At 35.7% G+C, this 16,061-nt stretch overlaps 1 protein-coding gene across 42 annotated transcripts in view; it reads left to right on the forward strand.

The window, feature by feature from the left end:
• Positions 1-16,061, forward strand: part of NEB (nebulin) — a 206,821-nt gene that overhangs the window by 63,686 nt on the left and 127,074 nt on the right. For all 42 annotated transcript variants that reach the window (XM_039327850.1, XM_039327855.1, XM_039327865.1 and 39 more), the window contains exons 55-73: positions 197-403; positions 941-1,045; positions 2,163-2,270; positions 2,894-3,205; positions 4,026-4,229; positions 4,875-4,979; positions 5,070-5,177; positions 6,856-7,167; positions 7,408-7,611; positions 8,308-8,412; positions 8,504-8,611; positions 9,093-9,404; positions 10,849-11,052; positions 11,932-12,036; positions 12,694-12,801; positions 13,418-13,729; positions 14,256-14,459; positions 15,089-15,193; positions 15,441-15,548. In XM_039327850.1, the coding sequence (XP_039183784.1) occupies positions 197-403; positions 941-1,045; positions 2,163-2,270; positions 2,894-3,205; positions 4,026-4,229; positions 4,875-4,979; positions 5,070-5,177; positions 6,856-7,167; positions 7,408-7,611; positions 8,308-8,412; positions 8,504-8,611; positions 9,093-9,404; positions 10,849-11,052; positions 11,932-12,036; positions 12,694-12,801; positions 13,418-13,729; positions 14,256-14,459; positions 15,089-15,193; positions 15,441-15,548 (3,336 nt within the window). The remainder of the gene's footprint in view (positions 1-196; positions 404-940; positions 1,046-2,162; positions 2,271-2,893; positions 3,206-4,025; positions 4,230-4,874; positions 4,980-5,069; positions 5,178-6,855; positions 7,168-7,407; positions 7,612-8,307; positions 8,413-8,503; positions 8,612-9,092; positions 9,405-10,848; positions 11,053-11,931; positions 12,037-12,693; positions 12,802-13,417; positions 13,730-14,255; positions 14,460-15,088; positions 15,194-15,440; positions 15,549-16,061) is intronic.

Consider the following 16,061-nt stretch of genomic DNA (forward strand, 5'->3'; position numbering starts at 1 on the left):
TTGCAGTGTTTACTAATTAAATAATAAAGCAAACAAAAATACAAAAGGATTATCTCTTACTCAAAGTGACCTGAAACTATAATTCATCATGTCATCATTTACTCATAGGATGCCTCTTGTCCATGGGTGTGTGTGTGTTATATTATTATAGTTAAGAGCTGTTGAACTATAGATTTGTTTCATTCTCTGTCTACAGCATGAATATAAGCAAGATTATAATGAATGGTATAAAGGTCTTGGTTGGAGCCCTGCTGGGTCATTGGATATTGAGAAGTCCAAGAAAGCCACTGAAATTGCAAGTGACACCAAGTATCGCCAGCACCCAAGTGCTTTCCCATTTAAGAAGCTGACTGATTCAATGGATATGGAACTTGCAAAGCACAATGCTGATGTTATGAATAAGGTAACTCTTGCCATTCTGCGTGCAAATAATGACATATGCTGCACCCCACTTTAACCCTCTGGCTTGCATTACTTAAGCAAAAGAGTTTCAGCAGATTGCAGATATATGTTATGAGTGGTACAGATTTTGTAAAAACCACTGAACAATTCCTAGCAGATTTTTATTTTATAGAACATAATTGTTTGTTAGCAGATTTCTCCGCAAACTGACATCTTTAGTACTACTGTTAGCTATATACAATATTCTTTAATTAATGTTACCATAGTCACTTGTTCCTTAAAGAGGCTCTCTGTTCCCTAAGGATTTGTGCAGATGATATTCATGAGGTGTTGTATAGAGGAAAAAGCTAATTTATGGCCAGAAGGTCATCCCAAGCACATCGCTAAATATATGACTTCTAGGACATATCAGTGCATTTCCTTTGTAGAGAATCTGCACAGATTTTCAATTTTATGTTAAAATCAAACAGCTATCCACATACCAACTTTATTGCATATGAATACATTTATTGATCGTTACTGTTTTCTTCTCTAACAGCGTGCATACATAAATGCATGGGAGAAAGACAAGACTACGATTCATGTCATGCCGGATACACCAGATATTATGCTGGCTAAAGCAAATAAGTTCAATTACAGCCAGGTAAGAAAATATTCAAGCATGTATTTTAGTAACTAATCTTCAACATGTTGATTATATTCTCCTGAATGAAATGATTCCTTTGTAAGTTAACGTTTTCTTGAAGCTCTGAGGCTATTCATGGGAATTCAACTTTCATTTCATTCAGTTTTCTTCCAAGAAAGAACAAGAACACCATGTCTGTAAAGTCCTCTGGTTGTGTACAACTGGGACTAGTCCAATAGGGAGTATGTAGAACAAATAACAATACTGAATGTATAATCTCGCTATTATAGATTTAAACCGATCATTCTAGAACTAGATGAATCTGAAATTTTCTACAGCCAAATTCCTAGCTGATTTTAACATTTCTGAATATTAAACTCATTTGCCATTGGTTAGGCCAGAAGTCCCCAACCTTTTGGGCACCAGGGACCAGTTCCATGGAGAAAGGTTTTTTCGCAGACTGGAGGGGGTGTGGTTTCCTGTACTGCCTACATCCTGTGGATGGGGCTTTGCTTGTTTGTGCGGCCCAGTTGCAGGCATGCCGCGGCCTGGTACTGGTCCCCGGATCGGGGGTTGGGGACCCCTGGGTTAGGAATTGACTCCTTCATGACTTTGTCATAAACTGCTCTTATTCCTCAGAAATCTCTTCAGTAATCGTTCTCCCTTTTAATTACTAGGAAGTTGATTTCAATTTGTGGATTTTGTTTGAAATGAAATTTGAAGCAAAACAAATGATTTCTTGTGAGTCACATACACAAAAGAGAAAAAAAGCTAAGAACTATTCTATTATTATTAAACATTAGCAGGGTTTTCGGAACTACTGTGAGAACAGAATGCTGGACTAGAACAGACTTTTGCATAATCTAAAAAAAGTCATTACTTTGTTCAAATTTTATTTAAATCACATCTGAAGCTAATATCTTCCTCAAATAACAGACAATATTTGAGGAAACCTAAGATATTACTAAATAGGTTTCTTATGGATTTACATATTCCTATAACAAGATTAGATTTCTCCATGAGGAAACCTGAAGCAAAAAATGGGATGTGTTTCAGTTGTAGGAGTGGATTGTAAATATTTAATTTATTCAAATTGTTTTGATTTTTTTTAATCTATGCTACTTTTTCATGCTAGAAATTGTACAAACTTGGATGGGAGGAAATGTTGAAGAAGGGTTATGATCTCACTACTGAAGCCATATCAGTGAAAGCAGCTAAAGCATCCAGAGACATTGCTAGTGATGTAAGTTACGTTATAAATTCTCTCTGATATTATAGCTTAGGCTATGACTCATTTTAATGTCAGGGTTTATTAATTTCCACATTATGTATATGTAAGCTCAAACTTCCAAAATCATATACAGACATCCACAAGCTGGATAAAAATTAAATCAGGCATATTAGTCCTACCCACTAAGTAAGAAACCTGTATTTCACTCATGTGGGTGCTTGAGCGGGATTTTCCATTATGTCACAGAAACACAGACTTTATTAATGTGCCCTGTGGTCTTAAATAAGCATCTTTATAGTTAATTTCAAGGCAGAGGTAGAGGAGCCTAGTTTTTTGGTGGAAAACTGACAACATAGTTGCTTATAGTTATAATATATTGTTATGCATTGATATATATACATTATCCTTCCTATAATATTCAATACCTTTGATAAAGCTTTGCACTAAGGATTTTTTGAGCTATGTCCAGATCATTTCTTCATGAGTAAATCATACACAAATCTATAGAGATTTACTAGATTTGTGTACATAAAACTGTGACCATTGTGCAAATGTTAGATGTACTGCTAAATCTGACATACCTGGGTCTGCAAATTATTCCTGATTTTGACTTTTTCTCAACTTTTTTTTTTTAGTACAAGTATAAAGATGGCTATCGCAAGCAACTTGGCCATCATATTGGAGCACGTAGTATAGAAGATGATCCTAAACTTGTGCATTCCATGAACGTTGCCAAGATGCAGAGTGAGAGGGAATACAAGAAAGTGTTTGAGCAGCTGAAGACCAAGTACAGCACTCCTGTGGATATGCTGTCAGTCTTGGGGGCAAAGAATTGCCAGAAGCTGGTCAGCGATATCGATTACCGTAATTATTTGCACCAGTGGACATGCCTCCCGGATCAAAATGATGTCATCCATGCCAAGAAGACCTATGAACTACAGAGTGATGTAAGTCATATACTTCAACCATTTTGTTTGATAAAACTGCACTGACTATGTAGACTGGACATCTTTCCTTGTTTACTATTTATCCAGCTACCAATTAATGATCCTGCTCGGGTGTTTGCCTTCCTTACTGACATCTGAAAATGCATGTTTTATTTTCTTATTACTCTTCTACACTCTCTTTCTATAACTTATAGTAACTCTAGACACTGATATCCAACTTACATTTCCCTCTTCCTTTACTAACTTGGTAAGATTGTGGTTTTTTTTTTTTAAAAAAATCCTTAACTTCTTCTTTCCTTGATTAAATTAACACTTGCAAAAGTTTGTTGTGTCTTTCTCTTCTGACTCATTGCTCTCAGTGTCTAAAATCTGGGAAAATATGAAAGACAACTATACAGAGAGGGCATCTTGAAGAAAATATGTGGCAACTCTTAGTAAAATATGAGCCTAATTCAGGAAAGCAAAAAAGTGGAAAAAAAACCCACAACCCCAGAATATACTCAAGAGAATCAAAGTTGGGCTAAGAAGAAGAAACAGTTATCTGGTTTTCAATATTCTGTTATTATACTCTAGATTATAAAGGAGAGTTCTTGTATTTCTTCTGAGATCTGGCCTGACAGGAAAATGTTCTTCTAACCTTACACCTTACTTTGTGCTTTTATTCATAACCAACAAGATATTACAGAGTCCTAAATCAAAGAGGCATCACTGGATGAAAAAGACATACGTACAAAATTCAAGGGCAGTAAGTCAGGAACAAAACACCTTCAGAAATTCTGTAATATAGAATGGTGGCTTCTGTTTTTTTCCCCCCTGCCAGATTGCGTATAAATCTGATCTCGAATGGATTAAGGGCATTGGATGGAACCCCTTTGGCTCTCTAGAGTCGGAAAAGAACAAGAAAGCTTCTGAGATTCTGAGTGAAAGAACTTATCGTCAGCATCCAGACACAATTAAATTCACAAGCATTCCTGATTCGATGGAAGTTGTTCTGGCAAAAGAAAACTCAAAGCATAGAAGTGATGTGAGTGTTTGTCAAGTTGAGGGTTTCTGCCGCTGGAGGGGACTTGGGGAGACAATCAGCAGCTTGAAAGAGGGAGGGGGAGGAAAGCAATAGATTCTGCAGTGTAATGTAGTGGTTTGATTCCATCCCTGAATCTATATTTCTTCAAAAGTAAGTTACATTGAAAGAAAGTCAAGATAGTTTAGAAATTTGTTTTTAGGATGGTAGCTCTCTTTAATAAATTGCATTTAAGATCCCCTGATCAAGAGAACTTGCTTCCAAGTAAATAAGAATGAAATTTTATGATGGTAAATAGGTTTAAAAAATAAAATTTAGTGCAGGAAAAATGAAGTTGCTCATTGGATGTATTTAGCAAAATGGTATTTTTTGTAAGTTTCCTTTTATTTTTTTTCTAAAAATTAATATAAACGAGCATCCTTGAGGATATAATGAACTTTGTTTAATTTAGGGATGAAACAAAAGAATCTCTTCTGCATAACTATTCCACTTTCGTAACTATTTCTTCTGCATGCAATTCTGCCTGAGTTGATAACAACTCAGAATATTTTGCTTTATCTGAATAGATTTTTTACTGTGTTGTGAAAGGTCATATTATTTTTTTGTCACTGAAAGATATTGATTCACTCTTTGTTTTTGTTTTTCTAGAGACTTTATCGAGAAACTTGGGACAAAGATAAGACTCAGATTCATATCATGCCTGACACTCCTGAAATTGTGTTGTCCAGAATCAACTTAGTTAACTTGAGTGATGTAAGTTTGATACTGGTTTGATTACAGAATCAACCATTTAGTGTTGCACTAGAGTGTTGCACTTCTAACTTTCATTGGCTCTCTTCTTAGAAACTCTACAAATTAGGATTGGAAGAACTGAAAAGGAAAGGTTATGATCTTCCACCTGATGCCATACCGATCAAGGCAGCAAAAGCTTCTAGAGAAATTGCCAGTGAAGTAAGGAACTCTGTTTATGTATTTTAAGGAAAGATGGCAGGCAGTGATTTGTTAAATCTTCCTCTTATTTGGTATCCCGAGGGAGGGCAAACTGAGGCCCTAGCGTATTTTCCAAAGGCCTCTGAAAGCAATCCATTCACTGATAAGGGCTAAAAGTCTGCTCCTTGATGGAGAGGTATCATAACTGGTCTTTGATTTCCACAGGGGCTTTGCTTCAGTTTTATCTACAATGGCATGAAGGCCCCAATCCTTGATTTATATGTCCCACCACCACATACAGCCCCCCTACTTTTTAATACAATCTCATTTAGATTGCTAATTAGCACTTGTGAGATTTTTTAATAGAGAGTGCTATATGCTATTATCATTGCTTTACATTTACATAAAATAATTTAAGATACCATTTTAATTAAAGGTATTACATTTCCTTCTAGACTAACCATTCTCAATTCTGATTAATGTCAATGAAAATAGAAAGGTGATTTTTAACCCATTTTGAAAATCATAAGCAGGAAATTCTAAATCCCTCTCTTATAACTTAATACTTAACCCTCAAACCATTCTTCACTTAAAAGGCATATATTTGAGATAGCAACTATATAAACTGAGGAAGATGGGCAGTTAAGAAATATGAAATATAAATAAATAATATAAAAATGTACTGCGGACTAAAAGTAAATCCTATTTTGATAAATATAAACAAACCAAATTTTCCTCTATAACTCTTTAATATGTGGCCAATGTTACTGGAGTTAAAAGAATGTCATAAATCTGAGATATTCTCCCCTCAAGGATGATTAAACATACTCCATACACATCCTCCTTACAAAATCACCATCTGGGTAATTTTGGGCCAGTTCCTCTCTTTCATCCCTAGACTGCAAAGTTCAAAGTTCAAAAACATCTACTTATTAACCTGCATTGGGTTAACATGGTGGATTATCATACTTCACTGAAATAACCTGCATCCTGCAGTGGATTTATTCAGGCTGATAATATCTATCTCTACCTTTCTCTCAACAAACCAAATACTTGTGTGTTGCCCATCTTTCCCATCATGTCGACTTAACGTCATTAATCACAGATGAAATCAATCCTAGAGACCCTTCAGCCATGTTGTATATAACCATATGTCATTCCCTTATTTTCGACCAGATTTTCTGCTCTCAAACAATGAGAATTGCTCATTCACCAGATAATGAACAATCCAATTAACAGATCCTCAGTGGGGTGGAGGAATAACTTGTTTTCCTTTTGAATTAATATAGACTTAAATAGATAATTACTAATAAGCTTAATAATATTACTTAATAGGGATAATAATATCTTTAATAAATCCTTCTTTAAAAACTGAATACTATATCCTTTATCATCATTGCAATCAAATGAAAAAGTGTTTACTACTACTGATGTCTTAGGCTTCTCTCTAGCATGCTCCCTTCATTTACACCAAGAAGGATGGGAAGTAATGGAGAATTAATGGGAAAGAAAAGATTATTACACTGGTAAATATAGATCTATCAGTTGAGAAACATCTCTGGATGTTACCCAGTCAAGTTGGAACTCAGTACTTGAGATATAGTGATCAGATTGCCTGAAAAAATATTTTGGTTTAGCACATTTAGTTATATGGGGAACTAGATCAAAGTTTTTATTTTCTCTTTCTCCCTCTGTACAGTACAAATACAAAGAGGCATACCGTAAGCAGCTTGGTCACCATGTGGGAGCTCGCAGCATAGAGGATGACCCTAAACTTGTGCATTCCATGAATGTTGCCAAGATGCAGAGTGAGAGGGAATACAAGAAAGTGTTTGAGCAGCTGAAGACCAAGTACAGCAGTCCTGTGGATATGCTGTCCGTCTTAGGTGCAAAGAATTGCCAGAAACTGGTCAGCGATATTGATTACCGTAATTATTTGCACCAGTGGACATGTCTCCCAGATCAAAATGATGTCATCCATGCCAAGAAAACATATGATCTTCAAAGTGATGTAAGTGTCATTTTAGCAATTTTGTAAATGTAAAGCCACGCTTAATAAAACCACCTTCTTCTACTCAGTGTTAGCTGTGCTCTAAGCACAACCATTATGGATCACTCTATTTGTTTGAATGAATTTCACTGTCACATCACTTCTTAAGATTTAGGGATGTTTTAATGTTTTAAGAAGCAGTGACACTAATAAAATGTTGAATAATAAAACAGAAAAACTAATAACTTCTCCTTTCTTCAGATTAACTATAAATCAGACCTTGAGTGGCTCAGGGGTATTGGCTGGTCTCCTAGTGGTTCTCTGGAAGCAGAGAAGAATAAGAGAGCTTCTGAAATCTTGAGTGACCATGGATATAGGCAACACCCTGACACTTTCCATTTTACCAGCCCTATCGATTCCTTACCTATGGCTTTGGCAAAACATAACTCTGAAATTATGAATCAGGTAAGTTTTGTCTGTGGTCCTTTCTTTAAATACACACACACACACACATCATACACTTTGATAGAATAATATTGTTTTCTGTAATAAAATTTCAAAGTAAATTATATAGTTGCTCTACTGAAGTTGCATATCAGTATATAATGCACCTTAAGGATGCATGAAAAACATTCATTGTGCTTTTTAGAGTTGAGGATTAGGGGTCAGGAGACACATGCAAAGCATTCCTAGTCTTAAGTCAAAATATGTTCTTTAGAACAGTATAAGAGCTTAGGAGAACTCATCAGAAATGGCCTTTGTTGTTAGTTGGGAAGTTGTGTCCGACCCATCACGACCCCATGGACAGCGTTCCTCCAGGCCTTGATTAATTCTTGATGAAGAAACTCCTTACTAAAGAGATTAGGATTTTATTTATGCAAGAAGATTGTCATAAATATTGAATCTATTTATATTCACCTTATTTCCAACCCTGGCTTTAAAAATGAATAAGTTAAAAATTAAGTAATATTTTTTCATCTATTTTTGGATTTAGCACAATCTTATCCACTTGACTGCTTTATGTATTTTGTAATTATAATTATGGTATTAGCAATATAAAATGGGTTTCATAATTTTCATCCACAGTATATAGTTAGAACTCATTCTATATTTTAGTTTTAATAACCATTACTTTTGATTATTTTATTGTACTTTTTTTAGCGTATGTATGTTGATGCTTGGAACAAAGATAAATCCAGTATCCATATTATGCCTGATACTCCTGAAATTCTACTGTCACAACAGAACAAAATCAACTTCAGTGATGTAAGTGGATTTCTATTTGTCAAACCTATGAGAAGGGATGGGGGAAAAAATGCCCTCAGCAACACTAAAGCAATATTTGCCATCCATTTAGAAACTGTACAAGCTGTCATTGGAAGAGGCCAGGAAGAAGGGCTATGATCTTCGGATAGATGCAATTCCTATCAAGGCTGCTAAAGCATCCAGAGACATTGCAAGTGAGGTACGTATTTATACGATACGATACAAACCACAAGTTTTTATTTGATTGCAGTTGTTGTGTAGAATTTTTACACTTTTCCTTTACAGCAAGAATGGGATTTTTTTGAGGCTGGGTTGATTATGTGAAATTTTTTTGCAACTATTACTAGTATTCAAGATATATTTAAATAGACTAAATCATTTTCCTTGGAAGTTTTGATAGTATGGGCAGTTAATTTCTCTCTGTGGATCTATATTAGAGACCAGTAATAGCAACCTGGGAAATGAAATGGAGGTATCAAACTTTGAAATTAATTTCCCCTTGTAAATTACTAAAGATTGAAATAGTGCATATGAACACAAATCACATATTAAAATATAAGTGGTTTTGTACAAACAATCTTCATGGTCTGTTCAATATTTGATTTAAACTCTTCTAGATCTTAGGGAACCCAGGGTAAGTAAACATTATGTTTTAAACTGCTTATTATTGTTATCAACAGTATAAGTACAAAGAAGGTTATCGCAAGCAACTCGGCCATCATATTGGAGCTCGGAGTATAGAGGATGACCCTAAACTTGTGCATTCCATGAACGTTGGCAAGATGCAGAGTGAGAGGGAATACAAGAAAGTGTTTGAGCAGCTGAAGACCAAGTACAGCAGTCCTGTGGATATGCTGTCAGTCTTGGGGGCAAAAAATTGCCAGAAGCTGGTCAGCGATATCGATTACCGTAATTATTTGCACCAGTGGACATGCCTCCCGGATCAAAATGATGTCATCCATGCCAGGAAGGCCTATGAACTGCAGAGTGATGTAAGTAGTGATGACTTTTAACTTCACTGGAACTGATCTATGAGAACAAATTTCTTGAGTTTTGGAAAAGTCAGCAAGATTTTGTTAATGAAAATATGGTTAGCATGGAAAATATTTCTAAAAATAGTTGAAGAAGCACTCAGTAATATTTGTACTTCCAAAGTTCTGTCCATTAATTGCCTTTTTATATTACTTAAGTTGAAGTCAGACTATTAATAGAATAAAAGTGCACAATATCCAGGTGGTTAAGATGCTGGGCTTATTGACTGGAAGATTGGAAGTTCAAGACCAAGTATTGCATGAAGGAGTGAGCTTCCATTACTTGCTCCAGTCCTACCAACCTAGCATTCTGAAAGCATGTAAATGCAAGTAGACAAATAGGTACCACTTCTGTGGGAAGGTAACAGTATTCCATGTCCCTTAGGTGTATAATCATGCCAGCTACATGATCACGGAAGCATCTTCAGACAATGATGGTTCTTCAGCTATAAATTGGAGATGAGCACCGCCCCCTAGAGTTGGATATGGCTGGCAGGGGAAACTTTTACCTTTTTTTAAACCTTCCATATGTAAATATGGAAGAGTCTAACAGGGGTCCCCAACAGGACACTTGGCATATGCTGCAAGGTTCCCTGATTCTTTTAATATTTGTACTAAAAACAAATTATTTAAGCTTAAAAATAATGAGAAGTTCATGGAGAGCAAATCATGCTTTCCAAAAATACTTTGGAGTATCTGATCAATTTACAATTGAAGGGATGGAACTTTTCTTTTGTGGCAATTTTTCTTTTGTTTTGAAATCAAAAGACATTCACGTACTAATCCTGTATGATCACAACATTGCCTCAATATATCAAATTTGAACATCAGCCTAAAACAGTTGGGGATCACAAGTCTAAGTAAGGTTAGTTTTATAAATGCATAAATGACGTATTATTAGAAACTCAATACTGTAATATCTAATTTAGCTATTCTTCTTGGTTTTGTAAAAAAAAATTGGGAAAATGTTTAGCTCAGCTGAAAAAACTAAACCCACAAATTATCGATAAATCTAAGATTTTTGTTTTCTAAATAAGGAACATTATTTCTGGCATTTGCCACAGCAAGACTGGATGATTTCGCACTTCATTTTAAATAGTGATATTAGCTGATATAATTAGAGATTATCAGAATAAAAGATGCTTATACTGAAGACATTTGTAATTACAAGGAGGTGAGGGAATATATTTTAAAGGAAGTACAAAGACAGCTGTTGTGTTAATATATACAATAGTGAGTTTCAATTCATAAGCTGTCTTAAAAGAAGAAAAAAGAAAATTCAGTTACTAAAGCATTTAATTCAGGACCATAAAACTTGCTGCAGTGCATAGGATCAAAGACAAAACTTTGGGCTGTTAGACCTTCAGTTCTGACTAAATGTCCTTTTTAATGTTCTGCTTCACAGAATTACTACAAGTCTGATCTTCAGTGGTTGAAAGGTATTGGGTGGGTCCCTATTGGTTCCTTGGATACTGAAAAAGCCAAGAAAGCTGGAGAGATCCTAAGCGAAAAGTTGTATCGCCAGCCTCCAGACAAATTCAAGTTTACAAGTGTGACAGATTCTCTAGAAATACTTTTGGCCAAGCATAATGCAGAAAATATGAATAAGGTGAGCACTAATGGCTTGTTTTAGATATGTAACTGAGTATTAAAATGAAATGTATGCAAGATGCTTAAGAGATTGAATATAATAATTAATGTGGCATTTTAAAACTTTGTACTGGCATTTTAATATAAATATTATTTGTAATATTTTATTTAATTGTATATAATTAAATAATATACATATAATTCACATGTATATATTATTTGTCATTCTTTTTCTATAAATAATGTTTTCAAACCTAAAGGGACTGCTGCATCCTTTGGATCTTAGGATTCTTTGATTTGATACTAGCAATTAGAATGAAAAGAATGATTTATTTAAGATCTTATCACTAAAATCTGTAAAGCTTCTATTTAAGCAACACTGCAAACACATCAAACTAATTTTAAAGAAGTATCATTTTTCAAGATGTGTGAAATCTGACAGGTGCAGCATTTCTTAAATAGAAAACTTTGATGCTGTTAATGGCTAAATGCCTTTGTAAAACCATTTTACTGCCTCATTTTTCTTTGATAGAACTAAGGAGTGCTTTCTGGTGTAATCTGCACTAATTATCAACACAGAACGGTGGAACAGGATGAAAGATATGTGAAAGATGACAGCCGCAGTTGTGTGATTGCAGACTTGTCTTTTCTGTATGCATTGCTCATGCAGTGTATACAAAAAGAGGCAGGACTTTGATGCCACATTGGGGCTGCCGTCTTGACTTTTTTCTTGACATCCTCTGAGAAACCCTGTTTGGTGAAAATGTAAACATTCTCTGATATTTATTAACGGCATTTCTACTTGAACTTTCAGGGTGAAACAACGGGGTTAGAGAAGAACCCGAGTTGATTTCATTTTAATGTCTGTTTTATTTGCTTCCTTGTCCTCTCTTCACAGCGTTTGTATACCGAAGCTTGGGATAAAGACAAGACACAAATTCACATAATGCCTGATACCCCTGAAATCACTTTAGCAAGACAGAACAAGATCAACTACAGTGAGGTAAGGTCACTGGATGGGAGGTCTACCAGATGTTCTGATTATGATAGGAACCCTCTACATCAGTGTTTCTCAACCTTGACAATTTTAAGGCATGTGGACTTCAACTCCCAGAATTCCACAGCCAGCATTGCTGGCTGTGGAATTCTGGGAGTTGAAGTCCACATGCCTTAAAATTGTCAAGGTTGAGAAACACTGCTCTACACGAAGATAACCAAACTCTGATGAGGAGCTGTTGATCAGCTGCAAGTAGAATACGGGACTGAAGGGAGAGGAGAAAGGCTAGTAAGAAAGGACAGATGTGGCAGGGGAAGAGACAAAGCCTGTGGGAATCCTTGTCCTAGCTCACAGTAATTTTCTCACTAATAGCCTAAAAGAGTGTGCACAATGCACAATCTACTAAAGCTACGGGTGTGAACCTCAGCCCCAGAAATCAAGTTGTCAAGTTGTAATATCTAATGCACAGGCAAGGAGCATGAGGACATACTTTGATGTTTTATATTTGAACTAAAGATTTCTGGTTGCCTTCCTTATTAAAATAATTTTGAAGAAATTATTTAGTAGCGAGATTATGTCTGTCTAGCTCCCATATAATGGCCTTGTTTACCATTAGGTAAGAACTGTAAATATTGATATTTTCTTTTTTCTCCTTTTAAAAAGAGTTTATATAAACTTTCCTTGGAAGAGGCAAAGAAGAAGGGGTACGATTTACGAATTGATGCAATTCCAATTCAGTCTGCCAAGGCATCCAGAATTATTGCTAGTGATGTAAGTCTTTATTTTTGTGGGATGAAAATGAATTCTTCCATTGTTTTTTTTTAAATAAATTTCTTACCCTAGGGGACTTAAAATAAATCTACAGTTCAGAAATCAGAGAGTATTGCAGTTAACAGAACATCCTGTCTCTGACATGAACTCTTAAGAAGCAGCCTTGCTGCATGGAGCAGCTAAGCTCAATCATCTAAATGTCTTAATAGAGCTTATGCATAGATTGGTCACAGATTGATAAAAGTGGGAAGTTTCTACAAAGGAGTTATGCCATTTCATGCTGGTTTTGGAAGCTATTAGATGTCAAATTTTCTTGGTTAGTGAAACCACCTGTAGCTCCTTCAGAACTGTAGAATTAGCTTCTCTGGCAAATGGAACAGGTTTTAACTTCAGGCAAAAAAGGCAGCATTTCTTGCTAGTAGGCATAGGATTATATGCTTTAATTTGAATTAACTTTTAATATTTGATTATAAACTGTCAATTGCAGTTCTTTGATTGAGGAGTTAATATTGGCAATAATGTTGAATTTTGCAAATTTTAACTTGGCTATTATAGTTCAGGCACCAAAAAGAAACATAAAGGTACATCTGACCGTATGCTTGTGCATTTATTTCAGTACAAATACAAAGAAGGCTATCGCAAGCAACTGGGCCACCACATTGGAGCTCGTAGCATAGAAGACGATCCTAAAATGCTGCATTCTATAAATGTGGCCAAGATGCAAAGTGAGAGGGAATATAAGAAAGTCTTTGAGAAACTGAAGACCAAATATAGCAGTCCTGTGGATATGCTGTCGATCTTGGGGGCCAAGAATTGCCAGAAACTGGTCAGCGATATTGATTATCGCAATTATTTGCACCAGTGGACCTGTCTACCAGATCAGAATGATGTCATCCACGCTAGGAAAGCTTATGATTTGCAGAGTGATGTGAGTATAATTTTGACTTGGACTATACCAGTTAAAAGAGGGCCAATCGCACTATGTCTGGCACCTTTCTGTCACCTACACATACAAAATACTGATAGTAGTGGCAGTTTTAATTGTTTAACCCATATTGGTGCATAGATGAACTGAGATGACTACCTAATCTGCTTTATTACTCCAGAGTCTTTGCTCTTTCTGAGGGTGCACATTAGAGATTTAAACATGACTCCATAGAACCATCAAACAAATGTTATTAGTGTCTTCTGAACTTTTGATGTTGTTCTATCCCAAATGACAATGTTCTTCACATATTCATCAGACATATGCTAGAGTTTTATTTAAACATTATTTTACTCGAGAAAGTTGGGAACCTCCTGAAAATGAATTATACCTTGGACATTTTTCATGGTTTTTAAGGATATTTTTACATTTTTACATTTCTTTCGTCAGCAGAACACAATGTGTCATTAAATCCAATTGTTTTTCCAAAAATGCAAGATGACTTTTCTAACGAACTATTAATTCACAGAATTTCTACAAAGCAGACCTTGAGTGGATAAAAGGCATTGGCTGGGTCCCTATTGGTTCACTGGCTGTTGAGCATGCTAAGAAAGCAGGAGAAATCCTGAGTGAAAAGACGTACCGCCAGCCTCCAGAGAGTTTCAAATTCACCAGTGTGACAGATTCTCTAGAAATGGAATTGGCCAAGCATAATGCGGAAACCATGAACAAGGTGAATTCCGGCTACACAATTGACAAATGAGCTTTTATAATCATTGCAAATAGTATTTGGTGTGATTCTAAATACAATTCAGAAAGTCAGAATTGTCCTCAGTTTTTTTTCCAGTACCACAGATTTCCATTCTGTAACTAGGTAAATAAAATAATATAGCCTTAAATGCATTAATTCTTGCTAGACAAAGTAGACAGTTTATATTGCACACGAATCATATGATGGTTATGACTTTTATCTAGTCTTCTGCTGCAAAAAAATTTAGAGCCTCTTTCCTGGTGTTGTTAACTTCCTATTTTGCTTGGATGATAATTTCCAGAATTCCCAGCCAAAATATTAATTATGAAATTAATTTCAAGGATTACAATGAACCTGGGGTCTTTGAACTGCGCCTGGTTAAAAGAAGAACAATACAATTAATTCTTAATTAAACACAGGTTTTCCTAAGACAATCTGGATACAATATGCTGTCCTACAAAATTATACAATGTACAGTGACAGAATAATGAGTTTCATTCTTAGCAAATTTTTGAATTTAATTGCAAAGGAAAACTTTTGTCAGAAGACGTAGACAACTAGAGGACTAAGAAACAGTTTGTGCTAATGCTTTTTCTAATGCTTTTCTGCAGCGGCTATATACTGAAGCTTGGAATACTGATAAACAGACAATCCATGTCATGCCTGATACGCCGGAAATTGTCCTAGCAAAGTTCAACAAATTAAACTATAGCCAGGTGAGTATAAGGATGAATAAGAACCATTGGAAGACTGGCCCCCCTTCAAGGACTTGCAAGCAATGGCAACATTTACTGCAGGGTCTTGGGTCCTAATTGGATTGTGTGGGGATTCCTGAGTTGCACCAGAACTTCCATCTAACATTTTTGCTAAGGTATAGGATGTTTTCTTTATTTCCAAGTGTAGCAGAAAAAAACCCCCACTGCATAGCATTAAAATCAAACATTTCTTTTTTTTTTTTTACAGAAATTATACCGACTGGCCATGGAGGAAGCAAAGAAAGATGGTTATGATCTGCGTCTTGATGCCATCCCAATTCAAGCTGCCAAGGCTTCAAGAGCTATTGCCAGTGATGTAAGTGGCCACTTGGCTTTATAAATATCAATGAATTTTAAAGTAAACTTTTTGAAAATTAGCAAACAACTTGGTGCAATTTAAGTTGCTGGTTGCTCTCTATAAAGCCTTACATGGCATGGGGCCTGGCTACTTGATGAACCACCTAACTCCTATAGTATCTGTCCAATCAGGATTGGTATACTCCAAGTTACATTGATTTAACAATTCCACTTATCAGGTTCCTGGAGGCCCTCTGGAATATGATTCCCCCGATATTTGAACAGCTCCAACCCTACTAGTATTTTGGAGCAGGGCTTTTCAACCTTTTCACCCAATGTACACTTTTAGGATATGGCAACATCCGAGTACCACCAGTCGCCTAGCAAAGTGTCAAAAACTTGATGACCCCCCCAAAAAAGGAAAAAAGTGTTAAAGTACAGGTAGTCCTCAACTTACAACAGTTTGCTTAGTGACTCTTCGAAGTTACAATGGCACTGAAAAAAGTGCCCCCCAAGCCACAGCCGAGCAAGA

The sequence above is a fragment of the Crotalus tigris genome, unplaced genomic scaffold (assembly GCF_016545835.1).
Source record: "Crotalus tigris isolate CLP2741 ecotype Arizona unplaced genomic scaffold, ASM1654583v1 scf7180000024369.3102671, whole genome shotgun sequence".
NCBI lineage: Eukaryota > Metazoa > Chordata > Lepidosauria > Squamata > Viperidae > Crotalus > Crotalus tigris.